At 37.6% G+C, this 24,298-nt stretch overlaps 1 protein-coding gene across 3 annotated transcripts; it reads right to left on the reverse strand.

The window, feature by feature from the left end:
• Positions 1 to 2,465: 2,465 nt before the first annotated feature.
• On the reverse strand, positions 2,466 to 24,054 carry tgfbrap1 (transforming growth factor, beta receptor associated protein 1). Of its 3 annotated transcripts, none has more exons than XM_084426699.1 (13): positions 23,909 to 24,016; positions 23,565 to 23,629; positions 21,966 to 22,667; positions 19,117 to 19,311; positions 12,678 to 12,832; positions 12,500 to 12,582; positions 10,724 to 11,065; positions 10,365 to 10,422; positions 8,029 to 8,172; positions 7,760 to 7,906; positions 7,091 to 7,250; positions 5,820 to 6,256; positions 2,466 to 4,466 (listed from the first exon to the last, which is right to left on the reverse strand). In XM_084426699.1, the coding sequence occupies exons 3-13, from the start codon at positions 22,651 to 22,653 to the stop codon at positions 4,275 to 4,277; spliced, it is 2,601 nt and encodes an 866-aa protein (XP_084282825.1). In that variant the 5' UTR covers positions 22,654 to 22,667; positions 23,565 to 23,629; positions 23,909 to 24,016; the 3' UTR covers positions 2,466 to 4,274. The 3 variants fall into 3 exon arrangements, with proteins under 3 accessions (XP_084282825.1, XP_084282826.1, XP_084282824.1); XM_084426700.1 differs by having other exon boundaries at positions 23,744 to 24,011; XM_084426698.1 differs by lacking the exon at positions 23,565 to 23,629 and having other exon boundaries at positions 23,909 to 24,054.
• Between the last annotated feature and the right edge of the window lie 244 nt (positions 24,055 to 24,298).

Here is a 24,298-nt window from a genome sequence, read left to right on the forward strand (position 1 = left end):
ACCTTTAGAGAAAATATAGATACATGACGGCTACTGGTCACTGTCTGCCGAAGCTTTAAACTGATAGTCCTAGAACAGAATATTATAAAATATGTCAAATAATAAAAGAGATTCATCCCATTTCAAATACCTGGGGCACATCATTGAAAATGGTTTTGTCCTCCATCACATTATTCTGCATTCTAGAGCAGTGTCCTGGACTGGAGGATGAAACATGCTAGTGTACAAATATTGAGAAATATGAACCACTGCCCTCATCTGTAACCTTGACAGCAGTAAGAAGTACTGTTAGTGCGTACTTAAATCGCAAAGTTTGGTTCTCTGACTCCAGTGGTGTTTTTGGTTGAGAGAAGACAGAAATGTGTGATCATGGATGAAAATACTTTGTGGCGTTTCTGTGGGAATTTTTGCCCATTCATCCAGTAAAACATTTGTGAGGTCAGGCATCGATGTTGGATAAGGCGGCCTGGGTCACATTTACCATTTCAGTTTATCCCAAAGGTTTATTTGAAGTTGAGTTCAGGGCTCTGCGTGGGCCAGTCAAGTTCTTTCACACCAAACTCATCCAATCATGTCTCTATGGACCTTGTTTTTACACTGAGGCACAGACATGCTGGAATAGAAAAGGGCCCTCCCCAAACTGTTCCCACAAAGCTGGAAGCATTGTGTCCAAAATTATCTTGGTATGCTGAAGCATAAAGATTTCCCCTCATTGGAAATATGCCAAATGTAAAGTTTGTACACAATGGAATGGGGTTGTTTATCAGGGGTTGGGTTGGGCTGGGCCACTACCCCTGATAAACAACTTCATAGCTACCATTACAAACTTTACAGTTGTAACAATGTAGTCAGGCAGGCAACGTTCTTCAGGCATCCGCCAAACCCAGACTCACCCATCAAACTGCCAAGCAGAGGAACGTGATTCGTCACTCCACAGAACACATTTCCAGAGTCCAGTGGTGGCATGCTTTACGCTTGGCATTGTACTTGGTTAAGTGAGGTTTGCATGCAGCTGCTCAGCCATGGAAACCCATTCCATGAAGACCGCCACAGTTTTTGTGCTGATATTAATGCCAGTGGAAGTTTGGAACTCTTCAGCTATGGAATTAGTGTTGATTTTATACACCTTATTTCAAGAATTAAAGGTGCTGTATGTAACTTTTCTACTAAAATGAATCCTTTTTTTATTGCCTGTGTGTGTGAAGGGGTTGTAATCTCACATTAAAATGACCCACTTTGCGGGTTTTGCTATTACCTCGGAAAGCAAGTATTCTTATTTTTATGTGAAGGTGCCGGGTCGGATTTACCGCGAAATCCAGTGACGTGACCTGCACGCGCGCTCCCGAGCCTCTGGCCTAGTCTAGCCTACTGACTTTGCACTCAACAGCGACGACACTGCAACTTATGACATGGACTTATGACTTATGCAACTTATGACATGTCTGATAACACTAAGAAACGACCTGCTCCCAGCACAACACAGACTCCAACACAAATTCCACATATTGATAAAAAAATAAAAGTTTTTTTCTGCTGAAGCTCGTAAGGCCAGACGTGAATCGCATGAACTTTGGATGAAAAAACACGGCTCAACATCGGCAGGGCATTTGAATCATGGAGAAACCTTATCTACAAACCTAGAATGTACATTTCCTTAAGAAAATGTGAAGTGGTGCTTGCAGTGGCAAAATTCGGCACGGTTGATAGGGTTCCATACTTATCATGGTACGAGCATGGAGCATTAGTTCAACGTGAAGCTGATAAAAGTAGCCTATTATTGCAGTGGGAGTTTACCTTAGTTTCCAGCATGTTGTGTGATGCTTTCTTCGGTGTGTTGCGTCTCAGTCTGAAGGTACCACAGTGCTCGCTCATAAATTGGAGCACGCGCAAGAGCACGCGATTGTAAACTTATTGGTTGCAATCTGAAACATCACCGCTAGAGGTCGCTGAAAACTACATACAGCACCTTTAAGGGGCATGTCCCAATACTTTTGTCCATATTTAGCCTATATATACATATATAGTAACATTTTAGTTTAGGGTCCAATTCTCACTATAAACTAGTTGCTTATTAGCATGCATGTAGTAAGATACTGGCTGTTTAATAGTACTTATTAAAGCACATATTCGACATCCCTTAATCCTACCCAATACCTAAACTTAACATCTAACTTACTGACTAATAATACGCAGTAATTAGAGATTTATGAGGCAAACGTCGTAGTTAATAGTGAGAATTGGACCCTAATCGAACCATACTTGATGAACTTGTGAAATTGATGCATTGATTTTTCCTTTTTTCCCCATTCCTCAGGCTGCAGCATCTGTTAGTCATACAATGCTTCTGCAAAGATGTTGGATTGTTAAACACAAGAAAACAAATGGAACAGGTCCAGCCATTTGGCTCTTTTGTCTTTCTGTTAGTCTCTTTACATGAAGTACATCATCCTAAACAGTGTGCTCTATTCATGTAGGCATAATCGTTTATTAAAATGGACGTCTTTACATTTTGTACATTCCACCCACACCGGCATTGATTTACAAAGCAACAAACAGTTATTAATACAGTATGTACACACCAGTATCCATGTATCCATAAAATACTTAAAGTGGACGTAAAGAGATGTAGAGGATTTCCATTGTTGCTCAAGCTGAAAAGTTTACAGTCTCACTTCAGACAGAAGGAAAAATTTGGTTGCACGTTTGACGAATGGAACTTTTTCTGGGAGAAACGCATCAGCAAAGCAAAGGCTAAATAGCACACATAAACTTTCCTACACCGGCATTTCAAGTGTGGAACTTGTGCTGGATCCACCGCCCAAGATTGTGTACAATAGCATTTCAATAATTTAATTGTGTGACAAATTTGTTTGGATACAATTTACCATTATCCTTGCAGCCAATGATCACTATAATAAATGTTATACGTTCACTTGCTAAACCGTTTCTGTAAAAAAAACAAGGCAACCAGTCATCCTACCGTTCCCTGGTTATAGCAGAGGACATTTTTAGTAATTAAGTAGTAAGCAGTGTTTCTTCTGTGCTTTTTTCCCCATTCACTTATTCCGCCTTTAAAAGCCCACTATTTTCACTATTACAGAGAAAATATTTCAGATACTTATTCAAATATGAGTTTACAGATTATTCTCAGGCAAAACCCTCTGCAGCCATTGCTACTACTGTGCTTCACCAAAAAACACAAATGTAATTGATCATGTTAAAATATGTTTTGATCTTTAAAATCACAGCTTAGCATTAAGACATGAGGACTCACATCCACATCACCACATGCATATGAGAAACAAATATTTTGGATGTTATAAGCAACTTTAGCATTTAGCTATAGCATGTACACAAACACAGCACAGCCTGAGTCCATTGGTTTGTTTGATATGGCAACCACTTTTTAACTAAATATCACTTTGTATCTTAAACTTGTCTTTAAAGGGAAATATCCAGCCAAATCAACCATGGGAAAGAGATGAGAGAGAGACAATAATATTTTTCTTGGGTTGTACTAATTAATCATAGACTTTCATTGCAGAATTTTACATAACACTGATGTAACTTTGAAGTTACTCAGATCGGACTGTAGCCAGAAGATGAACACGGAAATTCTAGAAAATCTTCCCTTTTTATCTCAGAAAATTACTATTAAATGGTTTAAAAGAGCGATGATGACCACAAACCATATTCATGATGACATTATGAAAATAATGTTTTCTTTTTAAGCATTTCTCCCTTATATTAAAATAATCATGATGCAATCACTTAAGGCTATAACCTGTCACTCTCTGAGAACAGAGCAAGTGACTTTGGTGTTTGTTTAATGAAAACTATTGATCGGCCGAATCGCATAAACCAATTTTTGATGAGTCTGCCCACAGGGAACAGACAGTCAAGACACTAGCATTTTGACCTCAAACAGTTTGCAAATAATAGTTAACATGGATACCACCCACTTAAAAGCTAAATATTTCAAGACAGCCACTGGACCAGTCATAAGGCAATGCTAAAAAGATCAACCAGTGGAGGGGGGGGGGGGTTAGTTTGACGTTGATTAAAAAGTTCATATTCATTGTCAGTGTTGTGTGTATGGAATAAATAGTATCTCAAACTCCCAAACACTTATTTGTTGACTGACTCCCTCAAACACAGGGAAAGCAGATCCTGCTCTTGCGAGGGCTCTGAACGGTTGCCCTATGCACTCAGCCTTCTCATGTGTGCAGTACAGGAGTACCGCCAGAATTTGTCGCCTGCCCCAAAGATCAGCTTCATGTGTGATTGCTGCGGTGGGCATTTTCATGTTGGCGCTTTGGCAAGTCCAGGGCTTTCTTGGCCACACAGTGAATGTGGACCGGCGTTCCGCCAGGCAAGCAGGCGCAGTCTGGCTCGCTGAAGGTGTTGTGGCACAGCTGGCATCCCTTCTTTTCAGACACTAATATTGGGCCGCCTCGATACTTCAGCTGTGCAACACAGAATGCAGTGGTTAGTGGGTCACTGACATGCACTGTAGTGGTCAATATATATACATGAACGTTATTCATGTTGGTTTCATTTGGTTTTGATAAACAAAATAAAATGTATACACTAAAATAAAGCAAAATAAATCTACTGTTCAAAAGTTTGAGATCGGCATTACATTTACCAAAAGTGACAGGAAAGACATTTACAGTGTTACAAAAGATTTCTATTTCAAATAAGTGCTGTTCTTTTGAACTTTCTATTCATCAAAAAGTCCTGAAAAACTCTCAAGCAATGTTTCTCAAGCATCAAATCAGCATATTAGAATGATTTCAGAAAGATCATGTGACACTGAAGACCCCTAACTTTTGAAAAGTAGTGTATAGAGTACACAGACCAATCATTTAAAAAAAGTTTTACAAATATTTAAATATTTACTTATTTCATACAAATATCATGAATTATTAAATTCACACTGCATAACATTTTTTTGCAACCTGAACTAATTTTGCCTCGATTAAAATATGAGATAATCTGACCTTTTTATGACAACTTATTGACCTTGACTTTACCATATGACTGAGTTGTCAAACAAATATTGTCTGAAATAGTCAAGTTTCATTTACGTTTCCCCCCCCCCAAAAAGATTAATAAAAGATTGTCAGACCACTATTTAGGTTGTATTTTCAATAATTCATTCTTTTTATGTTTTTTCACATGTTTATGTTTATGTTTATACATATATATATATATATACACACACACATAAATATGTGTGTGTGTGTGTGTGTGTGTGTGTGTGTGTGTATATTGACGGTAAATGACAAAGTATTTTAGCCTGATTGTTTGCCTTTTATGTTTCAAATAATATAAAAGGAAACGCTTCCAACACATCGGCCAATCAGAAAAACTTACCAGCGATGCCGATATTTAAAAAAAAATGCCAAATATCGGCCGTGGCGATATATTGGTCCACCACTAATCTAGACAGTTGTATCACCCTGACATTTTTTTACTTTATGCCAAGCAAAAATATCAAAATGAAATTTGACACAGAGACAGACAGACAGACATGCGATTGAGGTTACTCTACAGGTAAAAAAAAAATATAGAAGAGCACGGCTCACTGTTTTTGCCTTTATTGAGATGGGATAGTAGTATAGTATTGTATAGTATAGTACAGTATAGAGAACTGATAAGACATGAAGTGGGAGAGAGAGGGGGACAGGATCAAGAAAGGTCCCTAAGCCGGGACTTGAACTCGGGTCACCCCGAACCAAAGCTATGTCGAAGCACTGCCCACAAGACAGGCTACAATAGGCTCTGACATACAAACAAAATTCATGAGAACTCACCCTGTCATGCTGAAGCTGGAGGTTTTGTGCCCGGGCCAGCCCCACTGCAACCTGGGAAGTGCAGCGTGCATGTACACTAGCCCTCAGCGCCCCACACAGGAAAGGACGGAGTAACGGTAGAGACCACTCCTCTGGAAGGAGCTTTAACACATGCACTGCGTCAAAATCCTCAGCATGTCGGTTAAGCAGGTCGACTGCTGCTATTGTTCGTGCCCCTCCCGGTAAATCCGGGTCCAAGTAAACGCTCAAGAGTTGGTGGAAAAGCTTCTGACGGTAGGACCGGTCCTGAGATGCAGAGGCCCAAGAGCAGTATTCCTCAGCCGCAGGCGAGTCTTTGAGCTGGTGCACTAGAATGTGCAAGGCCTTGTCATGTTCTTCTAACTTTCCATGAAGTGTAGCTCGCTCAAGTAGCAGCAGCTCGGAGTCCTGAATTTTGCCTACAAGCACAAGCAGATCAAACCATATTTTAGCTCTTAACACTAGGCATACACATATATTGCGATTTCAATTTCAGCTGCGATATGATAAATACTGTTCTCTCATAAAAATCTCATATGGCACCAGTTAAAAAACAAAATCAGAATAGAAAAACAAAAATCACATTGAAATAGTATGGGGAAAACTAACAATCAATGCCTTTTGCCCACACTCTTCTGCCATATAGTTACTCTATAAGGGTGTTCACACTTGTAAAAGGACCAGTTGAGAAATATTGCAGTATATAATGAGTTCACTTTGCATTCACTCATCTTTTTTAAATTCAATTCAATTAATATTGTGTCAGTCCATTTTACATTCACCACTGTTTTTGGAACCCAATCAGCATAAATGTATTATTAGTATTATTATTATTTGTATTATCACCATTGCCTTTATTTTCATGCATTATTTTGCAGTAAAAACAGAGTTCCTTTAAGTTTCTGTGTATAATTGCCAATGGATTAAATATGTTTCTCATTACAAATCTCGTGAAATGCTGTAAACCTCTGTCAATAGTAATGTTTGAAATTAAACGAATGTAAAAAAGTGCTGTCTCAATGCACAGAGTTTGTGTTTAGCAGCATTATTGCAAAGCATTTATTGGTAACACAAAACCTGAAAAGAAATATCTGCAAACCCAAAGATCACTAGAGTTTTATACACAGATCAACACCTATCCGCTCAACTCTTACCTCTGCTGTCGGTGCCCTTTTCACAAAGGGACAATTACTTATACTGCAATCAAAGGATCAAAAGTCTTGTGTATATTGGAGAAGCTACTGGGTACCTACCTAGTAGTAACTGGACTCTGCAGAGATTGGACTCTTTCAGTAACCGTTGTAGTTTCTGGCGGGCAGCAGACAGTTGCTCCTCATTGGCTGATGGTCGTGATATCAAGCCCAGGACTTTGTCTGCATACAGCACGGCCAGATGTGTGTGATATTTCTCTTTCTGTAATAAAAGACACAACACACAAAATAGCTTTTTCATACTGCGCTTAACCCCAGGATATCATCGGTCTATACACCGAAACAAGATTAGCACTGCGTTGTGGTTTTTACCATGCATTGCAGTGCCAAACAAGTACAGCAAAGTTACAATGTTACACTAGTTGCTTAACAACAGACAACCAATCTTGTGCCACATTCACGTGCTTTGGACAGTCACAGAAACACGGCGCACTGTATAAACAGTAGTTTCAGCATTTGAAAGGAAAAATGTCAAATGATGACAAAAAACACATCAATTGGACTGAATCTTACATTTATGTGTAAACCCTGGGTTAATTATGAGCAATGTGAAACGAAGGAAGAGAATCCAGGACTCCGTTTACCCAGGGTTTAGAATGACCCAGGGTTAACTAGCATGAAAAGCCTTAAAGAGTTGGGCAACCTTTTAGCATATAGTAGGTACAGCACTTGACTAAAGAATCAATAATGCTTTGGCAGTGGTGCTATTACCTGCAATTTCTTCTCTAGCACCAGGTGTTCAAGGTAGAGCAGAAGGGCCTGACTGTGTTTCTCCAAATATGCAATCACATCATTTGGGTTTAACTGCCCCATCTTCTCCTCTGAGGTAGGCCTTTTGGTGAAGATTTGCACACCAATCTGTAGGTGATCCAAAATATAGAGACAGCTAGTCAATTAAACCCTCTAGAATATTCTGTAGATAACCGATAAAGCTCCCTCTCACCTAAAATAGTTAATTACAATGAGGATGAAGTACACACCTTTTGATCTTTCTGTAGTGCCCAGTCTGCATGCCGCCACACAAGGTCAAGGTTAGAGCAGAAACTAAGAAAATCCACGACATATTCAAACAGATCTGGTCGTGTTGAATCTTGGAGATCTCCATTGACAATCTTAACCCACATCTACAACAGGACAGGATAAAAAAAAAAAAAACTCTTAGTCTTAATCATCCATTACCTGAGAGCACATCCAATTGTAAGGTTCTTAAATAGAACTGCATCTTGCTTAACATGAATATTCCAGGTAAAACACACACACACACCCTTACCCTGTTACTATATACTACTGATTTATTACTGATACTTTTTAACTGGTCATGACACAAACTGAAACACTGTAATTACTGTACATTTAGACAGAGAAGTGCGTATTTACGCACATGAATGCCACCACAATGTCGTAAATGCAAGTGGGAAGTCTATGATTTTCTTTAAGCCCCAAATTTATCGAGTTGGGGGGGGTGTCAGTGAGAAACATTGCGTAATACCACAATATTTAATGGTATTTAGCAGTGATATTGTCAGGCTTTTCTATTTACAGTGAAGTAAGCTAATTGCCTGCACAGAATATGATGGCATTATAATATAACAGTGTAAAGTGTGCAGTGGTTCATAACTTAATTAAAAACATTAAAAAAACAAAGTACACCTGATGCACATTTCTTTGTTCTTAATTTTTTAGAACTAGAGTTTAAGAACCTTGCTGTATTTTTTTGTAATTAAGAGAAAGTACACCGCCATCTTACTCCGACGAAAGTGACTTGAACGCACCTGCTGTAAACTTCCCAGGAGAACCTGAACGCACCATTAACTTGGATAGACCGATACATCATCCAGGAAGATTAACTGGCCAATACATGGCCATTAGAATATCAGTCTCAGTCAACATCTGCATCAGACTTCCTGACTAACAGAAGTATTTACTCTGCAGAATGTCAGTTTGAAAATCTACAGAAAAAGTCTAATCAAATGGGTAGTGCATTTTCATGTGTCTGTGAATTTAAGTAAATATAGCATGAAAGTGTTAGCTGAAACTCTGCAAATGTGTTCATTTTATTTGCCACTTAAGTTGTATTTACATATATACATACACACTACCATTCAAAAGTCAGTAAGATTTAAAAATAAATAAATAATAATAATACTTTTATTCAGCAAGTATGAATTATCTATTAAAAGTAATACTACAAAAGATTTATATTTCAAATAAATGCCGTTCTTTTAAAAGGGATAGTCCACCCAAAAATAAATTCCATCCTCATTTACTCACCCTCAAGTTATTTCAAACCTGTATGAATTTGTTTCTTCTGCTGAACACAGAAGATATTTTGAAGAATTTAGAAGAGCAGTTGATGGGTCCCATTGACTTCCATAGTATACAAAAAAAAAAAAGACTTCATACTGGTTTGGAACAACTTAAGGATGAGTCAATTATGTCAGAATTGTCATTTTTGGGTGAATAATCCTTGAACTTCCTATTCTTAAAAGAATAATTTTTCATGTAGCTGCTTTTCCACCGTTGGGCCAAACCGATCTCGTTGCTTAACGGTTCAATTCCGTGCCGGTCCGGCCCAGCCAGTACGGATATGGTTTCATTTTCCACTGTAGGGTTGATAATGGAGCTCTTTGGAATGTAATTCAAATGCGTCAGTCGTTGCCTTGGTGATGTAAGAGTTTACACAAGGTATGAGATGCAAATAGCGACCGCATTATGGAGGAAGATCAGATATTTCTATTATTAACTTGTGTTTACTTGGTGACTACAGAGAAGCTGGTAGTCAGGCAACAGACAAGTGACCAATCCTAAGTGGTGATGTCACTACACGGATTCTACTAGCGCAGTTGAGATTTCCGGGCTGAGAACGCTTTGTAATCCATCCGTGCCGGACCGAGCTCCTTAGTTCCTTACCTTTCTTGGAACCTTTTAGTACGACGGTGGAAAAGTGGCTATGGTTTTCCACAAAAATATTTAGCAGCACAACCATTTTCAACATTGATTATAATAGATGTAAGATAAAAGAAATGTTTCTTAAACACCAAATCAGCATTTTAGAATGCTTTCTGAAGCATCATCAGACACTGAAGACTGGAGTAACAATGCTGAAAATTCAGCTTTTTCATCAATGAAATAAATTATATCTTAAAATATATATATATTGTTAATATTATGAACAATTGCCTGTTAGACTCAACAGAATGCCAAAGAGAATGTCAGCAGAGCTTAAATTGTATTTTAATTCGGAAAATGCTTTTAAAATTGGCAGCAAACTTTTCCTAGCTTGTCACCACAATGAGAATGTTCAATTAGATCCCACCTGTACAGCAGCAGGATCCTGACCGTTGTAGTGATATAGAAGTCCAAGAGCATAATACCTGAACAAACAGAAACACCATTAAGTCAAATCACACACATTAAGGAATGCTGCAAGTTATTTAAACACTGTCATTTATTTAAGTTTTAAAAAAGTAATGCACTGCCATGACAACTGCTGTGAATAAAAGGACAGGCATTGATGATTAATGCATCATAATGGTTTATAAGACAACATTCAAAATATTACAAACTGTGAAGCTTCACAAAGCATCATCTTTCGCACTCTTAGCTTTCTTGCAAAAATAAACCATCAAAACTTTATCAACGGCTACTCAAAGAAATACAAAAGCGAGTACCCACTTGTGATGCTTCTCCAGCCAGGGTGCGCTGTCTGCCAGAAGACAGGCGTTATCAGAGGCCAGCAAGTCCAGAAGACTCTCGTGGCCGGTCTCCGCGTACAGCTTTAACAACGCCGTATCTACGTCTTCACGGAAACCATTAGCGCTGTCGCTGCTGCGCACCTCGTGTAGGTAGCTGATGAGAAAACATTTGAAGCGCTGTACCTTCTCCTGGTCCCCCTGCGTCAGGTGGTTCAGGTCAGCAAATTCATGAAGTGGTGGATGGCAACGTGTGAAAGAAGAAGAAGCGGGCAGGAGCAGCGGATAAAGAGAGATCAGCTCCCGCACATCCAGCTGTCCCTTCCTGTGATGGGCATTAGATAAAGTAACATTATTATTATTATTATAATAACAAGGTTTTGATTTTGTTAAAGTTTATTTTGCTGTATTATAAAAAAAAAAAAAAAAAATTCCAGCCACATTAAAATAAAATGAACACTACAGTGGAATCCTGTGTTGTTACTGTTAATTAAAACAAAGTATTAAAATTGTTTTTGTTAATTGCAATAAAATAAAAATATTAGATGAAACACGTAAAACAAAAATTAGAAATGTTACCATAGCAATTACATGAAATAAAATAAGTTTAAGCTGAAGTACTACAATGTATGGAAGCTTGTTTCCACCATAGAATAAAAAATAAAAAAAGGTAAGAAAATGCACGATATCAGAATTGCACGCATTTGTAAGAATGTCAGACTTTTGTCAGGCTTTTTCCCCTTAGAATTCATTACTTGCAGTTATTTTTTTAAATGTTTTTATATCTCACAATTCTGAGAAAATAAGTCAAAATTGAGGGATATAAACTCTTAATTGTGAGAAAAGGTCATAATTGCAAGATATAAACTTGTAACTGCGAGAAAGTCAGAATTGCGAAATATAAGAATGAGAATTTGTTTCTTGGAATTGCAAGATGTAAACTCGCAATTATGAGGAAAAAAAGCCAGAATTGTGAGATAAAAAGTTGCAATTATCTTTTACATTTTTTTTTTCCATAACAATGACTACAACTAAAAATGTATATAAAAAAGAAAATAATAAAATTCACAAAAGCACATAACAAAATCACAAAAACAACCTTGTTAACAAATACTATATAGTAAAATAACACTGGTGGCAACTGTCCATTTGCTCAATTTTTGAAGATAAGGTTTTAAACATAAGGCTATGTTTTTACATAGTGAATTATTCCTTTCCCCTTTCCCCATTATTCCTTTCCCCTTTAAAACCTCACTTATCATGCTTATGCTACTCTGAATAATGCCTGAACTTCGTATTTTGAGCACTTCTTGCGTTGTTGTTTTTTGCCTCTTCATGATGACTCGCTTAATTTAGTCCTGATTTGTAAGTCGCTTTGGATAAAAGCGTCTGCTAAATGACTAAATGTAAATGTAAATTCCAGATGTACCTTCTTGTCATCTTAAATATTACAGTAGTACTTGCAATCTGTGATTCAAATGGGTTAATAGTTCATGCCGTATGACAGATGTAGTAACTTAAAATACATGCCGAATTCAACATGGTGAATCCACTGATATTTACGTCAGCTATTTATTCAGCTATTAGACAAGTTTCTGTTCTCCATCCATTAGCATACGGCGATTAGGGTCAGGTGCGCAGAGGGATAAGAAGCAATTAGCAAAGAAGTTAATTAACTCCATTCAGTCATCCTCTGAAACATCTGGGCCTGAGCAGCAATTAACAGTATTAATTGCATGACAAAAATGATGTACTTCACCTAAAATGCTCTTTCGCTTCTAAAAACTGAAGCTGGCCAAATTGGATGAATCCTGCTTGTTGGAGAATTCTTTTGTGCAATATCTACAACATAAAAAGAGAAAATCATCAATTAAAATCCTTTCTCCATTGAGAGAAATACTCTTGTATCTTACCATAGTCAGAACGGCTCGGCGTACCTGATATTTCTCTTTGGGAATGTTTCTCTGTGCGGCCTCGGTGAGGGTCAGGGCTTCCTCGACTCGATGGCTTGCCAACAGGTCTTGGATCTGACGCTCCAGAGGGAGAGGCACCAGCATATACACTGCTTTTGATGAGGCCAACACCACCTTACCTGAGAAATTAGAGGCTTTTTATAAAGTTGACAAAAAGACATTCATTGTGTGTTCTGGTCTTTAAACACCACACTACTTGAACGCTGTAAATGCTGCTTAAAGGGATAGTTCACCCAAAAATGAAAATTAGCCCATGATTTACTCACCCTCAAGTCATCTTAGGTGTATATGACATTCTTCTTTCAGACGAATACAATCGGAGTTATATAAAAAAAATGTCCTGGCTCTTCCAAGCTTTATAATGTTAGTGAATGGCCATTTATGTTTTGAAGTCCATCAAAGTGCATCCATTCATGATAAAAGTGCTCCACACGTCTCTGGGGTGTTAATAAAGGCCTTCTGAAGTGAAGCGATGCGTTCGTGTAAGAAAAATATTCATATTTAAAACTTTATCGAGACGGCCGTACGCATCGATTTACGACGAAAGAGTGACCCTTGACCTGACGCATTGACCAACGTGGGAGTGCAGAGGATAGAGCAAAACAAAACACCAGTCACGAATTAAAAGTCTAAAATGAGAATTTTAAAAAAGAAATGTCGGAGGAGCTTCAGTTCGTTTCCCAGCCCTGTTTGTTTGAACAGCGAGAGGCGTCAAAGCTTACGCTACTCGCACATCCTATGTCAAGTCGACTTGCGTAGGCCGTCTGCTAGTTATTTTAGTCTATAAAGTTTTAAATGTGGATATTTTTCTTACACAAACGCATCGCTTTACTTCAGACGGCCTTTATTAACACCCCAGAGCCGTGTGGAGCACTTTTATCATGAATGGATGCACTTTATGGACTTAATGGAAAAGAAACCGGCCATTCACTCGCATTATAAAGATTGGAAGAGCCAGGACATGTTTAAATATAACTCCGATTGTATTCGTCTGGAAGAAGAATGTCATATACACCTAGGATGTCTTGAGGGTGAGTAAATCATGGGCTAATTTTCATTTTTGGGTGAACTATCCCTTTAATTCCACAGAGTTGCAATGCAATGGGGAACGTTGAGGGATGTAAAATGGATAACATGTGTTTACATAAAACACCAATTTCACATCCATGGAAATAAAGCCACATTCATGGAAATAAATGCTTTGGCATAAAGAACAGCACATTCATAAGACATGAGAATGTAACGACTGATGGTGATTAAACTGCTGAAAAATAATCAAGCTTGTGATCTGCACAATAATGAGTTTTTGACACGGGACATATGGTGACTGACCTGATCCGAGCTTGTCATAACACATTATATCAGATGCTCTTAAATAAATTGCCTTCACTACATTCTCTGCACTGCTTGCTTTATTAAATGTGAATGTGTCTGGTTTTCGCCCTCCCGATTCAAGCACTATCAAGCTTTAGCAAGACTTGACAGGAGAAAATTTCCCTGCTGCTTTGTAGGGAAATTTACCTCAGCACTTCAGAGAAATCAATATTTGTAAATACTAGACTGCAGCACAAGCAATCTAAAGGAATACCAACTAAGACACTGGAGATCTTTATTTATATAGATTTTTCAGCTGCTTCTTTACTGTTTCTCCTACAGAATTTTGTTCTGGAACTATGTTGTGGATTTCTATCTTTAACTACATGTTCTTCTATAAACAATTAAATCAGTTGTACTGAATTAAGTTTTACTAACCTTACAAATTTACATCTTTAACATCGCTTTCAAAAATAAGTTCTCCGCTCACCGAGTGAATCAGATGCGAGCTGATTCAGTGTGGAAATGAGTTGTCTGACTGATTCAGTCTGATCACAACTGAGATTGAGAATGACAGTCTGATTTGCTAATCTGCTAATCAATATTGGATGAATGTGTATTTCAATGAATAAAAGGCTGTGGCACATATACATTTACATATATACATATTATATATATAGTTCTTATTGGTTTACATGTTTACTGCAAATTTATTTTTTAAATTATCATCATGAGGGATTATAAATATTGCTTGTTTTTGCATTATTTTTTTTATTTTTTTAAGCTAACTGAATAAACATTTACATCTATTCATTTGGCTAATTAGTGTGAATTAAAGGGCACCTATTATGCAAAATTTTATGTTTGAACATAAATCATAAGCACTGTCTCAGAACAACCCGTTCTCAGATTCGAGGCAATGTGACGTACTTTTGCACAAGCCCCGCCCACGACTGTTGACTGCCACTGCAGTTTTAGCATAGATCCACCCTGAGTGAGCTAAACACAGTCTGCCATTATTTCAACGCCGGAGCAGCTGTAGACAAGAATGTCTCCTTAGCGATTGAGGTGTTTTGTTGTTGGTTGTAAGAATCAGTGTTGGGGAAAGTTACTTTGAAAAGTAATGCATTACAATATTGCGTTACTCCCTTAAAAAGTAACTAATTGCGTTACTTAGTTACTTTTTTAGAAAAGTAAAGCGTTACGTTACTTTTACGCTACTTTTTTCACCTGGGCTGGGCTTGTTTTTTTATAACAAAAAAGTTATATTTTTTGGGCAAATGTGAAGACCCTTTCACACCACAAGTGAAATAATAAGCCTCAGGCTGAAGAAAATGCAGATTCACGCGTGTACAGTAGAGGACGCCGGTCAAACAAACCTTTCAGCTGTTCTGGATAACAGAAGAATAGATGCAGGAGAAAAAAAAAAAGTTTAACACTTTGCCAATAAAAAAGAAAATCTATAGTTATTTCTGCTTATGGTTTAACTGAATCATCAAAGGTCAGAAGCAGGTACATTGGTCAATAAAGTGAGATTAAATGCATAAAAAATTATGTTTTATTTAACATATTTAGTTAGGCTATTGCACGTTTGCGTAATATTCTGATTCTGCATTTCACTGATTTTATTCATTTTAAGGAATATTGAATCTTTGTTTTGTGCAAGTGAGATGAGTTAATGCCTTCTCACATTTAGTCTAGAACTACAATAACCATCATGTTTAGACACAACGCCTCAGCACTTCCATTTGTCTCAACATTGGGACAAGAGAGCTGTCAGTCAATAAATGGGAAAACAAAGTAACTTGTGTTACTTATTTGAAAAAACAAGATATTTTGTTGTAAATTTGAAAAGTAATGCGTTACTTTACTAGTTACTTGAAAAGTGGGGTGGTGTGGCGCAATGGATAAGACACATGCCTTTGGTGTGAGAGACCCGGGTTCGAATCCACTGTGAGACACCAATGTGTCCTAGAGCAAGACACTTAACCCCTAGTTGCTCCAGAGGCGTGCGACCTCTGACATATATAGCAATTGTAAGTCGCTTTGGATAAAAGCGTCAGCTAAATGAATAAATGTAAATGTAAATGTAATCTGATTACGTAATTCAAGTTACTTGTAATGAATTACCCCAACACTGGTAAGAATGAACATAGCAGTCGTCATTTACTCTCGTTTTGTGTTCGAGATCCAGCTTACAGTCTCCCAGAGCGATAGGCCTAACCTTACTGATCACGGCAGTAATGGAAGAGAGAAGGTGCACTTTATTACAGTTCGTCAGAGTTGTATTACGGATATAAAGTTGACCAGTTTTTTAAGCACCCACTGAAAAGGCAAAAAGTCTGTATATATTTGTTTACTGTTAGTTGTAACGATTATTTTTGTGTAATTCGCTGTGTATGTTGATGATAATGAAAGGGAGAGAGAGAGAGTTTATGGATAAGACTTTAATACGCATTTATACTGTGTTTATGCAGCTCTTACGGTGATTTTCTGGAGTAAAACTGACGCTTCATCTTTTGTGCGATGTATAATAAACTCATCATTCGGAGACGGTCTGCTACAACAGGCTTGTACTAATAGTGAATAAAAGCAAGATGAAAAAGAAGTTATAACCGTAATTAAACTAAACTATACCTGTTCTATCTCCATACAGCATATATTCTCTGGCTCTGTGGGCATTACTGTCCGACTCCGGGTCGAAATGAACACCGCTACTGAGGGTTTCTGTTTTGATATTATCAGATGAGATTGTCCTGAGCGCGAGCTCATGAGGCTCCACCCTCTGTGCGGCAGCAGCAGCTCATTTGCATTTAAAGGGACACACACTAAAACGGTGCATTTTTCTCAACCCCAAAAAGTGACAATTTAAACATGCTGTAAAAAATGATCTGTTGGGTATTTTGAACTAAAATTTCACATACACACTCTGGGGACATCAAATACTTATTTTACATCTTGTGAAAAGGGCTATAATAGGTGCCCTTTAATATTTTGTTTTGTAGAATCTACTTAAAAGATGCAGTACAGGAGGTGTGTTAGTTCTGACAGATTGTGGCCATAACTAATGAGCAACATTATGGAAAAAATTTTATGTGGCTCTGATTTTAAACTGAAATGGGTCATACCATTGATATTACCAGAGCACTGAGCAGTTGAAGTAAATAGAAAACTCGGCTCATACAAGGACGCAGTTATTGCATGGATGGAGCAAGAACAATCTAATGCAAGTTAAGTGACTAAAATGCACGCACACAATTCAGTTGAATGTTAAAGCTTGCCCTCTTTAATAATGCAGTTAAACTAAATGTACGAAGCAAACTTTGTACGAAGCTGAAATACACTCAACATAAGAAACAGCAGTGAAATAAGATAGCATGAATTATCTGTCAATCAGATGCACGTAAAAGTGTAGCTCGTTGCTATAGTCTGTTGCTGGGCTCTTTTCGGTAGAATGAAAACATATTTAACATATTAACCTGTACTCCACTTTATTTTTTTTTACTGGCACTTTTCTATTCATTCTGTTTTAATCCCTCAATTCTTTGATCAGACCTCTCACCCCTCTGTGTTTTTGCCCTTAAAAAAATTTTTAAAAAAAATAACGAGGACCTTACGAGGACTTTTCAAAATTAGTAATGAAACAATCGCTCTTAGCAACAGGGATAGCTGATATGTTTGCTTAGCATATTGTCAAACAACAATTTATGAGATTAATATAATGTTTTGCTCCAAAATCACTATATATACAAACACACGTCAGTCGTGTTTGAAATAACTTGCTTCATGTTGCTTCTTAAGAGTGAGACAGAAAATATTTAATTTTATACAAATGATATATACTCTGATACAGACATGTCGATTAGCATTGCATTATAGATATACATCATTCTTATGAGAACACCTGAGATGGCTTAAATAACACAGATCATTGCAATCGTGTTTATTGTCTTCATTTTTCATTAGTCAAAATGTCTGTCTGTATCTGCATGTTATTCAGCTGTAGGGATATCTGATGCTCATATAAGGGGTTTCCTGTAAGGATGCCCTCTTGCTTCCAGTGTGAATGAAACAGAAATTACATGAGTGTTTTGCGCTCCATATTGCTGACATCGCCTTATTTTAGATAAAAATAGAAAAATATACTTTGTACTTTGAAAAAGTACTTTGTAACTTAGTAACTTGAGTAGTTTTTCAGCAAACTACGCATTTACTCTTACTTGAGTCATATTATTTTCCAGTACTTCTACTTGTACTCAAGTAAATTATTTCTTAAGTAGCAATACTTTTACTTAAGTACAGTTTTTAGTACTCTTTCCACCACTACCTAAACGTCACCAGTACCAACAGTACAACATATTAAACAGACTGTACTTTTAGCCCTTCAATTAAAATATGTCATTACCATGGCTACGTTTTTCTGAGGTGATTTGAAGGAAGAAATCATTATCCCCTTAAAATAGGCAAGGTAAACGTACCTTAAAGGTTCATCACAAAAAAAAAAAAAAAGTTGTTACAAACCTGTATGAATTTCTCTCTTCTGCTGAACATACTGTAAAAGAAGATATTTTGAAGAATGTCAGTAACCAAACATTTGATGGGCCCCATTGACTTCCATAGTATTTTTTTTTCTCATACTATAGTTCAGCCAATGGGGCCCATCAACTGTTTGGTTACCCATATTCTTCCTTTTTTTTTTAGCAGAAGACAGAAATTCATACAGGTTTGGAACAACTTGAGGGTGAGTAAATGATGACAATTTTCATTTATGTCTGAACTATTGCTTTAATATTCCAAACAATGCTCTTCTTTAACCGTGAATACAGAGTAAGGGGCCACGTTTTTCCATTTCATGGCCCTACACTACTTTTCCATAGTTTTTCAATGTAACGTCATAACGCTAGATGGACGTCTTTAACCGTTTGAACTCGCATCTTTTGCAGTGTTTGGCACATGTAACAGAATTGTAAAAAAAAAAAACAAATTGTTCCACTCACCCAGGTCTTGTGTTTTTACCAGCAAAAATGCGGTCTGTGTGAACCGGCCCTAAGGGTGAAATAATGCTAAATGTATGGGAATACACTCTTACCTTCAAAATCCTGCAGAAGGTGTCCATCTCTGAATGACAGTGTCTGTTTGAGCTGCTGGTCCAACATGCTGTGAACGGTCACAAAGCTTTCATCCAGCGCGACCACATACGGGAAACACACAGCCGCCGCGATCACGCTCTCGGACCAGCTCACCGGAGCACGCTGAGATATGCCTTCTGCATTAGCAAACATCCCTGAGAGATAAAGATACAGAGAGATGCATGACTCATCACAAATGATCACCATGAGTACAGTCACAGCAGAGAAGACAGCTTCATATCTCAGGTGGGCTGTGGCTGAACTTATAATAAAAAACACAAACAAAAAAATACCAGAGATTTGTCATAGAAAATGTATGATATTCCTCAGGGTCACATGAGGAGTCATTTCCTCCAAAACATTTAGGTTTACAAAAAAGTGATTTTCATGTCTTATATAGAGTGCTGCAGGGATGACATTTTTGTAGACCAAAACCAGGAAACGAGTTCCATCATTCTGCAATCAATCAACCGTGTTGGGGGTAACGCATTACGAGTAACCAGAGTTATGTAAATCAAATTACTTTTTTCAAGTAACGAGTAAAGTAATGCGTTAATTTTAAATTTACAACAAAATATCTGAGTTACTTTTTCAAATAAGTAACGCAAGGTACTTTAATTTCCCATTTACTGATTAACACCTCTCGGAGGCGTCGTGTGCGCTGTGTAATGAATGGCGGTGGTTGTGGGTATTTGTAGTTCTATACTAAATGCGAGCAGGCATTTACTCATTTCACTTGCACAAAAACAGATTCATTATTCCTCAAAATGAATAAAAACAGTGAAATGCTATCTCAGAATACTATGCAAATCTGCAATAAGTAATATATATAATTTATGTATTTAATATCACTTTATTGACCAATATCTTTGCTGCTGACCTTCGATGATCTAATTAATAATAATAATAATAATAATAATGATTCATTACATTTATTTAGCGCTTTTCTCGTCACTCAAAACGCTTTACATAGAAGGGGGAATCTCCTCAACCACCACCAATGTGCAGCATCCACCTGGATGATTAAATCATACTAAGCAAAAATGACTTTAGAAAAACACATTTGTGTTTCATTACTTTATATTTTTATTGCTGAAGAAAGTGTGTTAAACTTTCTTTTCCTGCGTCCAGTTCTTTTGGGGCTTTTACATTTGCCAAAAATAGAACTTTGTTATTAATTAACAAACAACCAAGCCCAGGTGAATAAACCTAATGCATTACTTACCATAAAACAGGCATGTGAACGCAGCTAAAGATAAAAAGAAGGTAAAATCTGACCAATACAATACTAACATTTATGGTTGTCCTAATTTCTTTGCTTTCAAACTTTAAACCATTGAGCTTTCATTTTGGCGGACAACCACAGGGAGCCCTTAACGCTTCTCTTTGCTGATAACAGATTTATAAACGATTCTCATTATGAATTCGGTAAGATGGTTGGCAATGGCACATGTTGCGTTCCCTAATGCAAATTATAAGTGACTCAAACACACATAGCACTTGCAGAGTGGCATTTACTGTGAATCTAAACAGAAAATGAACACAGTGTTGTTCTTTACTCTGAAACATGCAGCGCATCAGACTACATATTTATATAATTACATCACAACAGTTGCAATCTGATGATTGCATTAAGCCATATCACATTCTCACAACAATGCATTGTCAAAATTCATTATAAAAAAGTTACCGGGCAACTGGCGAGTAACACCGTTTCACCGGTGCACCGATTTTTACTTGCATTTGGCACCTCGAACCATGGCAAACCACGGCTCGTGCAGCGCTGTCAAGAAGCAATCCGTGCATGAAATAAATGTATTAGAAAACGTAACATTTTGCAGTTTATTTAGTGATTGTTTAAGGCCATTTCGTGATTTTAATCATCATACAGTAACCAACCACACACCCCCCCAAACATTTTTTCTTGGATTTACGCATGGAATTCGCGTTGGTTAACTTTTTAGGTCGGAGAATACGGAAAAATCATATCAGTTACACATGATAAAAAGTAACACAATTTTCTACTTTTTTAGGGAGTAACGTAATATTGTAACGCATTACTTTTAGAAGTAACTTTCACTAACACTATCAATCACTACTAGTCCACCTTTACACCTCCTCAACTAACTTCTAACAGGGCAAATGTTTTTTTAATAAAGAATGAAAGAGTTATGGGATGCTTAATTGCAGTGCCGTGGTTTAGTTTGTTAATAACGTTCATTCAGCTTTTTACTTGATTTATGAAGATTATCATGATGGAAAAAACGTGTAAGAATCATAAACTTTTGCTTGTCGCAGAGCTTATTTTCTGCAAAAATCAGAGCTTCTCCAAAAGTCAATGGAAAAAATGTTTTGGGGTTATTGTTGAGGAAACCAGGGTGATGCTAACTTCTGGGTTGTTCTACAAAAACACACCATCACTGCAGCACTCTATTGGTAGCAAAATCAATTAATTTTTTACTAAAACCAAATTATAGAATGAGAGTAATATTATCAAGATTTTCTATAGACATACATTTAAAATTGATATTACTATCTCCTGAACCATTAAACTGATGACGGCAAAGAAAGAAAATCAGTGGGGAAAAAGGTATAACGTTTATTTTTTTCAATTAAATTCACTTCTAAAAATTCACCACAGATCTGATTCTGTGTAGTGTAGATCCTCAATGTCACTGATGACTAATATGCTTCAATAGGGCAAATAAAAACCTAATGCTGGTGCTAGCTTTTAATGAAATGGGACTAAAATTAGTGGAAGAAATGAACACGTGTACTGATCAGTGTTGTGTTCGGTCATGTAACTCACCAAGCCCGCCTGGGCCAGCCAGAAGAAACTCTTCCCGGCCGATCCTCTTAACAATGGGTTTCCTTTCTTCACAATCATAAGGGAACAGATCCTGAGAGGCTCCTGTGCTGTAGTTCAGAATCATATACTGTGTGGACAGGGCAAGACAGATATTGTACCCGTCCAGGCTGAGGGCACAGGGCTGTTCTGGTGTGGTCACTTCCTTTAACATTTGCACTCTGTCCTCATGGACCGTACATATCTGGACTGCCCGTCTGCGTGCCAAAACCACCGCCATTTCCACACAGAACGCATCCCCTGTCACAGGATTCTCGTTGATACAAAACGCAGTCACACCTTTGAGCTTAGTGCCACCAAAAGGGACAAGCTCCAGGGTAACCATGTCCACAACAGTGATGGTTGAATCACAGAGGACGATTAGACGTTCCAAAGCAGAGGCGGCCTTCAGTTCTGCTACTGGTTTCTTCAGGCCCAGGTATTTGTGGAGGAGTTTCTGGGCTTTGTAGGCCAGCTTACCTTTGGCTGTCGTTTGCTCCTCTAGTATGAAGTGATGGATGAAGCAGTCATTGGTGCCCAGGTACAGATGTTGGCCACAGCACTCAATGCATTCAATGTTTATCCGCACTTTTTCGCCCATCAACTGCTCCCGCTCCACAGCGGGAACCAGCTCAAAAGCTTTCACGCTCATGGTGCCACCCACATCTACCGTGGGAGAGAAAACAGAAACAAAACCTGAGTTTAATCTTACACTGGCAACAACTTTGAGCAATATTATAAGGAATATTGGTAACACTTTACAAAAAGGTTCATTAGTTAACACCTTAGTTAACATGAACAATACTTCTACAGCATTTACAACAGTTAACATTAGTTAACGCACTGTGAACTAACATGAATAAACAGCTGTAGGCCTATTAAATAACATTAACAAATATTTATAAATACTGCAACAAATGTATTGCTCATTGTTAGTTAATACATTAAGTAATGTTAACAAATGAACCTAATTGTAAAAGTGTTACCAGAATATTATATAATAATATTGCTGTACAAGCCTAAACTAAAGCTTTTGTTCTCTTGTCCACATCTTCAGTAAGAGAGGAAACAAACAAAATCTTCAGTTACTTTAGACTTGCACTGACAACAAATATGAGCAATAGTATGAAGCATTTTATGAAGACATTAGATTAATAATACAAATAATACAAAGAATTGTAAAAAGATGAAGTAGACAAAGATACACTTAATTCGAATAATGGGATATACACCTTTGGGTGCCTCCATGTAAACAGAAACGCAAAAATGGTTTCTTAATGCCACTTATTGGTATAATTCATCATAATAGAATATTCTAAAGCAAGAAATCACAGTTCTGACAGTCAAGCACAAAACCAGGTGCCTATTATTAACCTGTGGTTTGTATTACACACAGGTGCATTAGTACTAAGTTACTTATAGACCTACACTATCATCTTCCTTTAAAACAAATAAGACACTTCATTTCAGTATTAGAAAGTTATTTACAAGATAATTGTCTGTTCAACCTGCCAAAGGCCACGCTAGCAAAACATAACAAAATTCATCAACACAAACACTTACTCGATTCCTCTTTCAAGCCCCAACACCTGCTTCACAACCACGCAAACAGCCCAGTATGAGCATTTCTATGAACGACAGACAGTGCTTTGATTACGGGTGATCATGGGAGTGTGTTTCAAAACCTAGTGAGATGCCTATCTAGACAGCATTATTGGGGGGAGTTTTCCAAACGTACGCACCTATTATGCCATATTAAAAGCTGTGCTGGAAGACAGCTCGCTAGGTTTTAAAACACAGCCTTCGTGTTTGGTCGTGTGAGTGTGTGTGTGTCTGTGTGTTGCGGCATGCAGACAGCGCAGGTGACGCGACAGGTGATGTGAAAGAAAGCCGAGCGCATATCGTACCCCAGCCTTGGCCAGTGCGGTCCTGATTTGAGAGATGGCAGCGTTTTCACGGCCTGCCAGTTTCATTCACACTCCACCTCCCTCTCTCTTTCTCTCTCCTCCTGCTGTAGCGCTTCCTGTTTCTCCGCCGAAATACATCCGGCCACGTGATGAGGGTGGGTTCTGGCTTTTTGATTGGAAAGCGTTTATGAAAATTAATTCTGAAAGCGAAATGTGTTACAATTTAGCTTTTCCACTAATGTCGTTAAAAGAGTTTATTTTTTTATTTTTTTTTATATAAGCTAATTATTCTTGATTTGTGGCGCTTGGTTAGAAAATGTTAGATTTGACAATAGACTGACACGTTTGTAGTCCTGAAACCCTAAAGATCACAGTTTCGAGTTATGGCCT

The sequence above is a fragment of the Rutilus rutilus genome (assembly GCF_951802725.1).
Source record: "Rutilus rutilus genome assembly, chromosome: 12".
NCBI classification, from domain to species: domain Eukaryota; kingdom Metazoa; phylum Chordata; class Actinopteri; order Cypriniformes; family Leuciscidae; genus Rutilus; species Rutilus rutilus.

Coding starts and splice junctions, on each gene's coding strand:
- tgfbrap1 (XM_084426698.1), bottom strand. CDS start 22,653: ATGAGCGTGAAAGCTTTTGAGCTGGTTCCCGCTGTGGAGCGGGAGCAG. Junction 11,066..12,499: donor GAAGCGAAAGAGCATTTTAG/GTGAAGTACATC, acceptor TGCCCATCACAG/GAAGGGACAGCTGGATGTGC. Junction 7,907..8,028: donor CACTACAGAAAGATCAAAAG/GTGTGTACTTCA, acceptor GATCACCTACAG/ATTGGTGTGCAAATCTTCAC.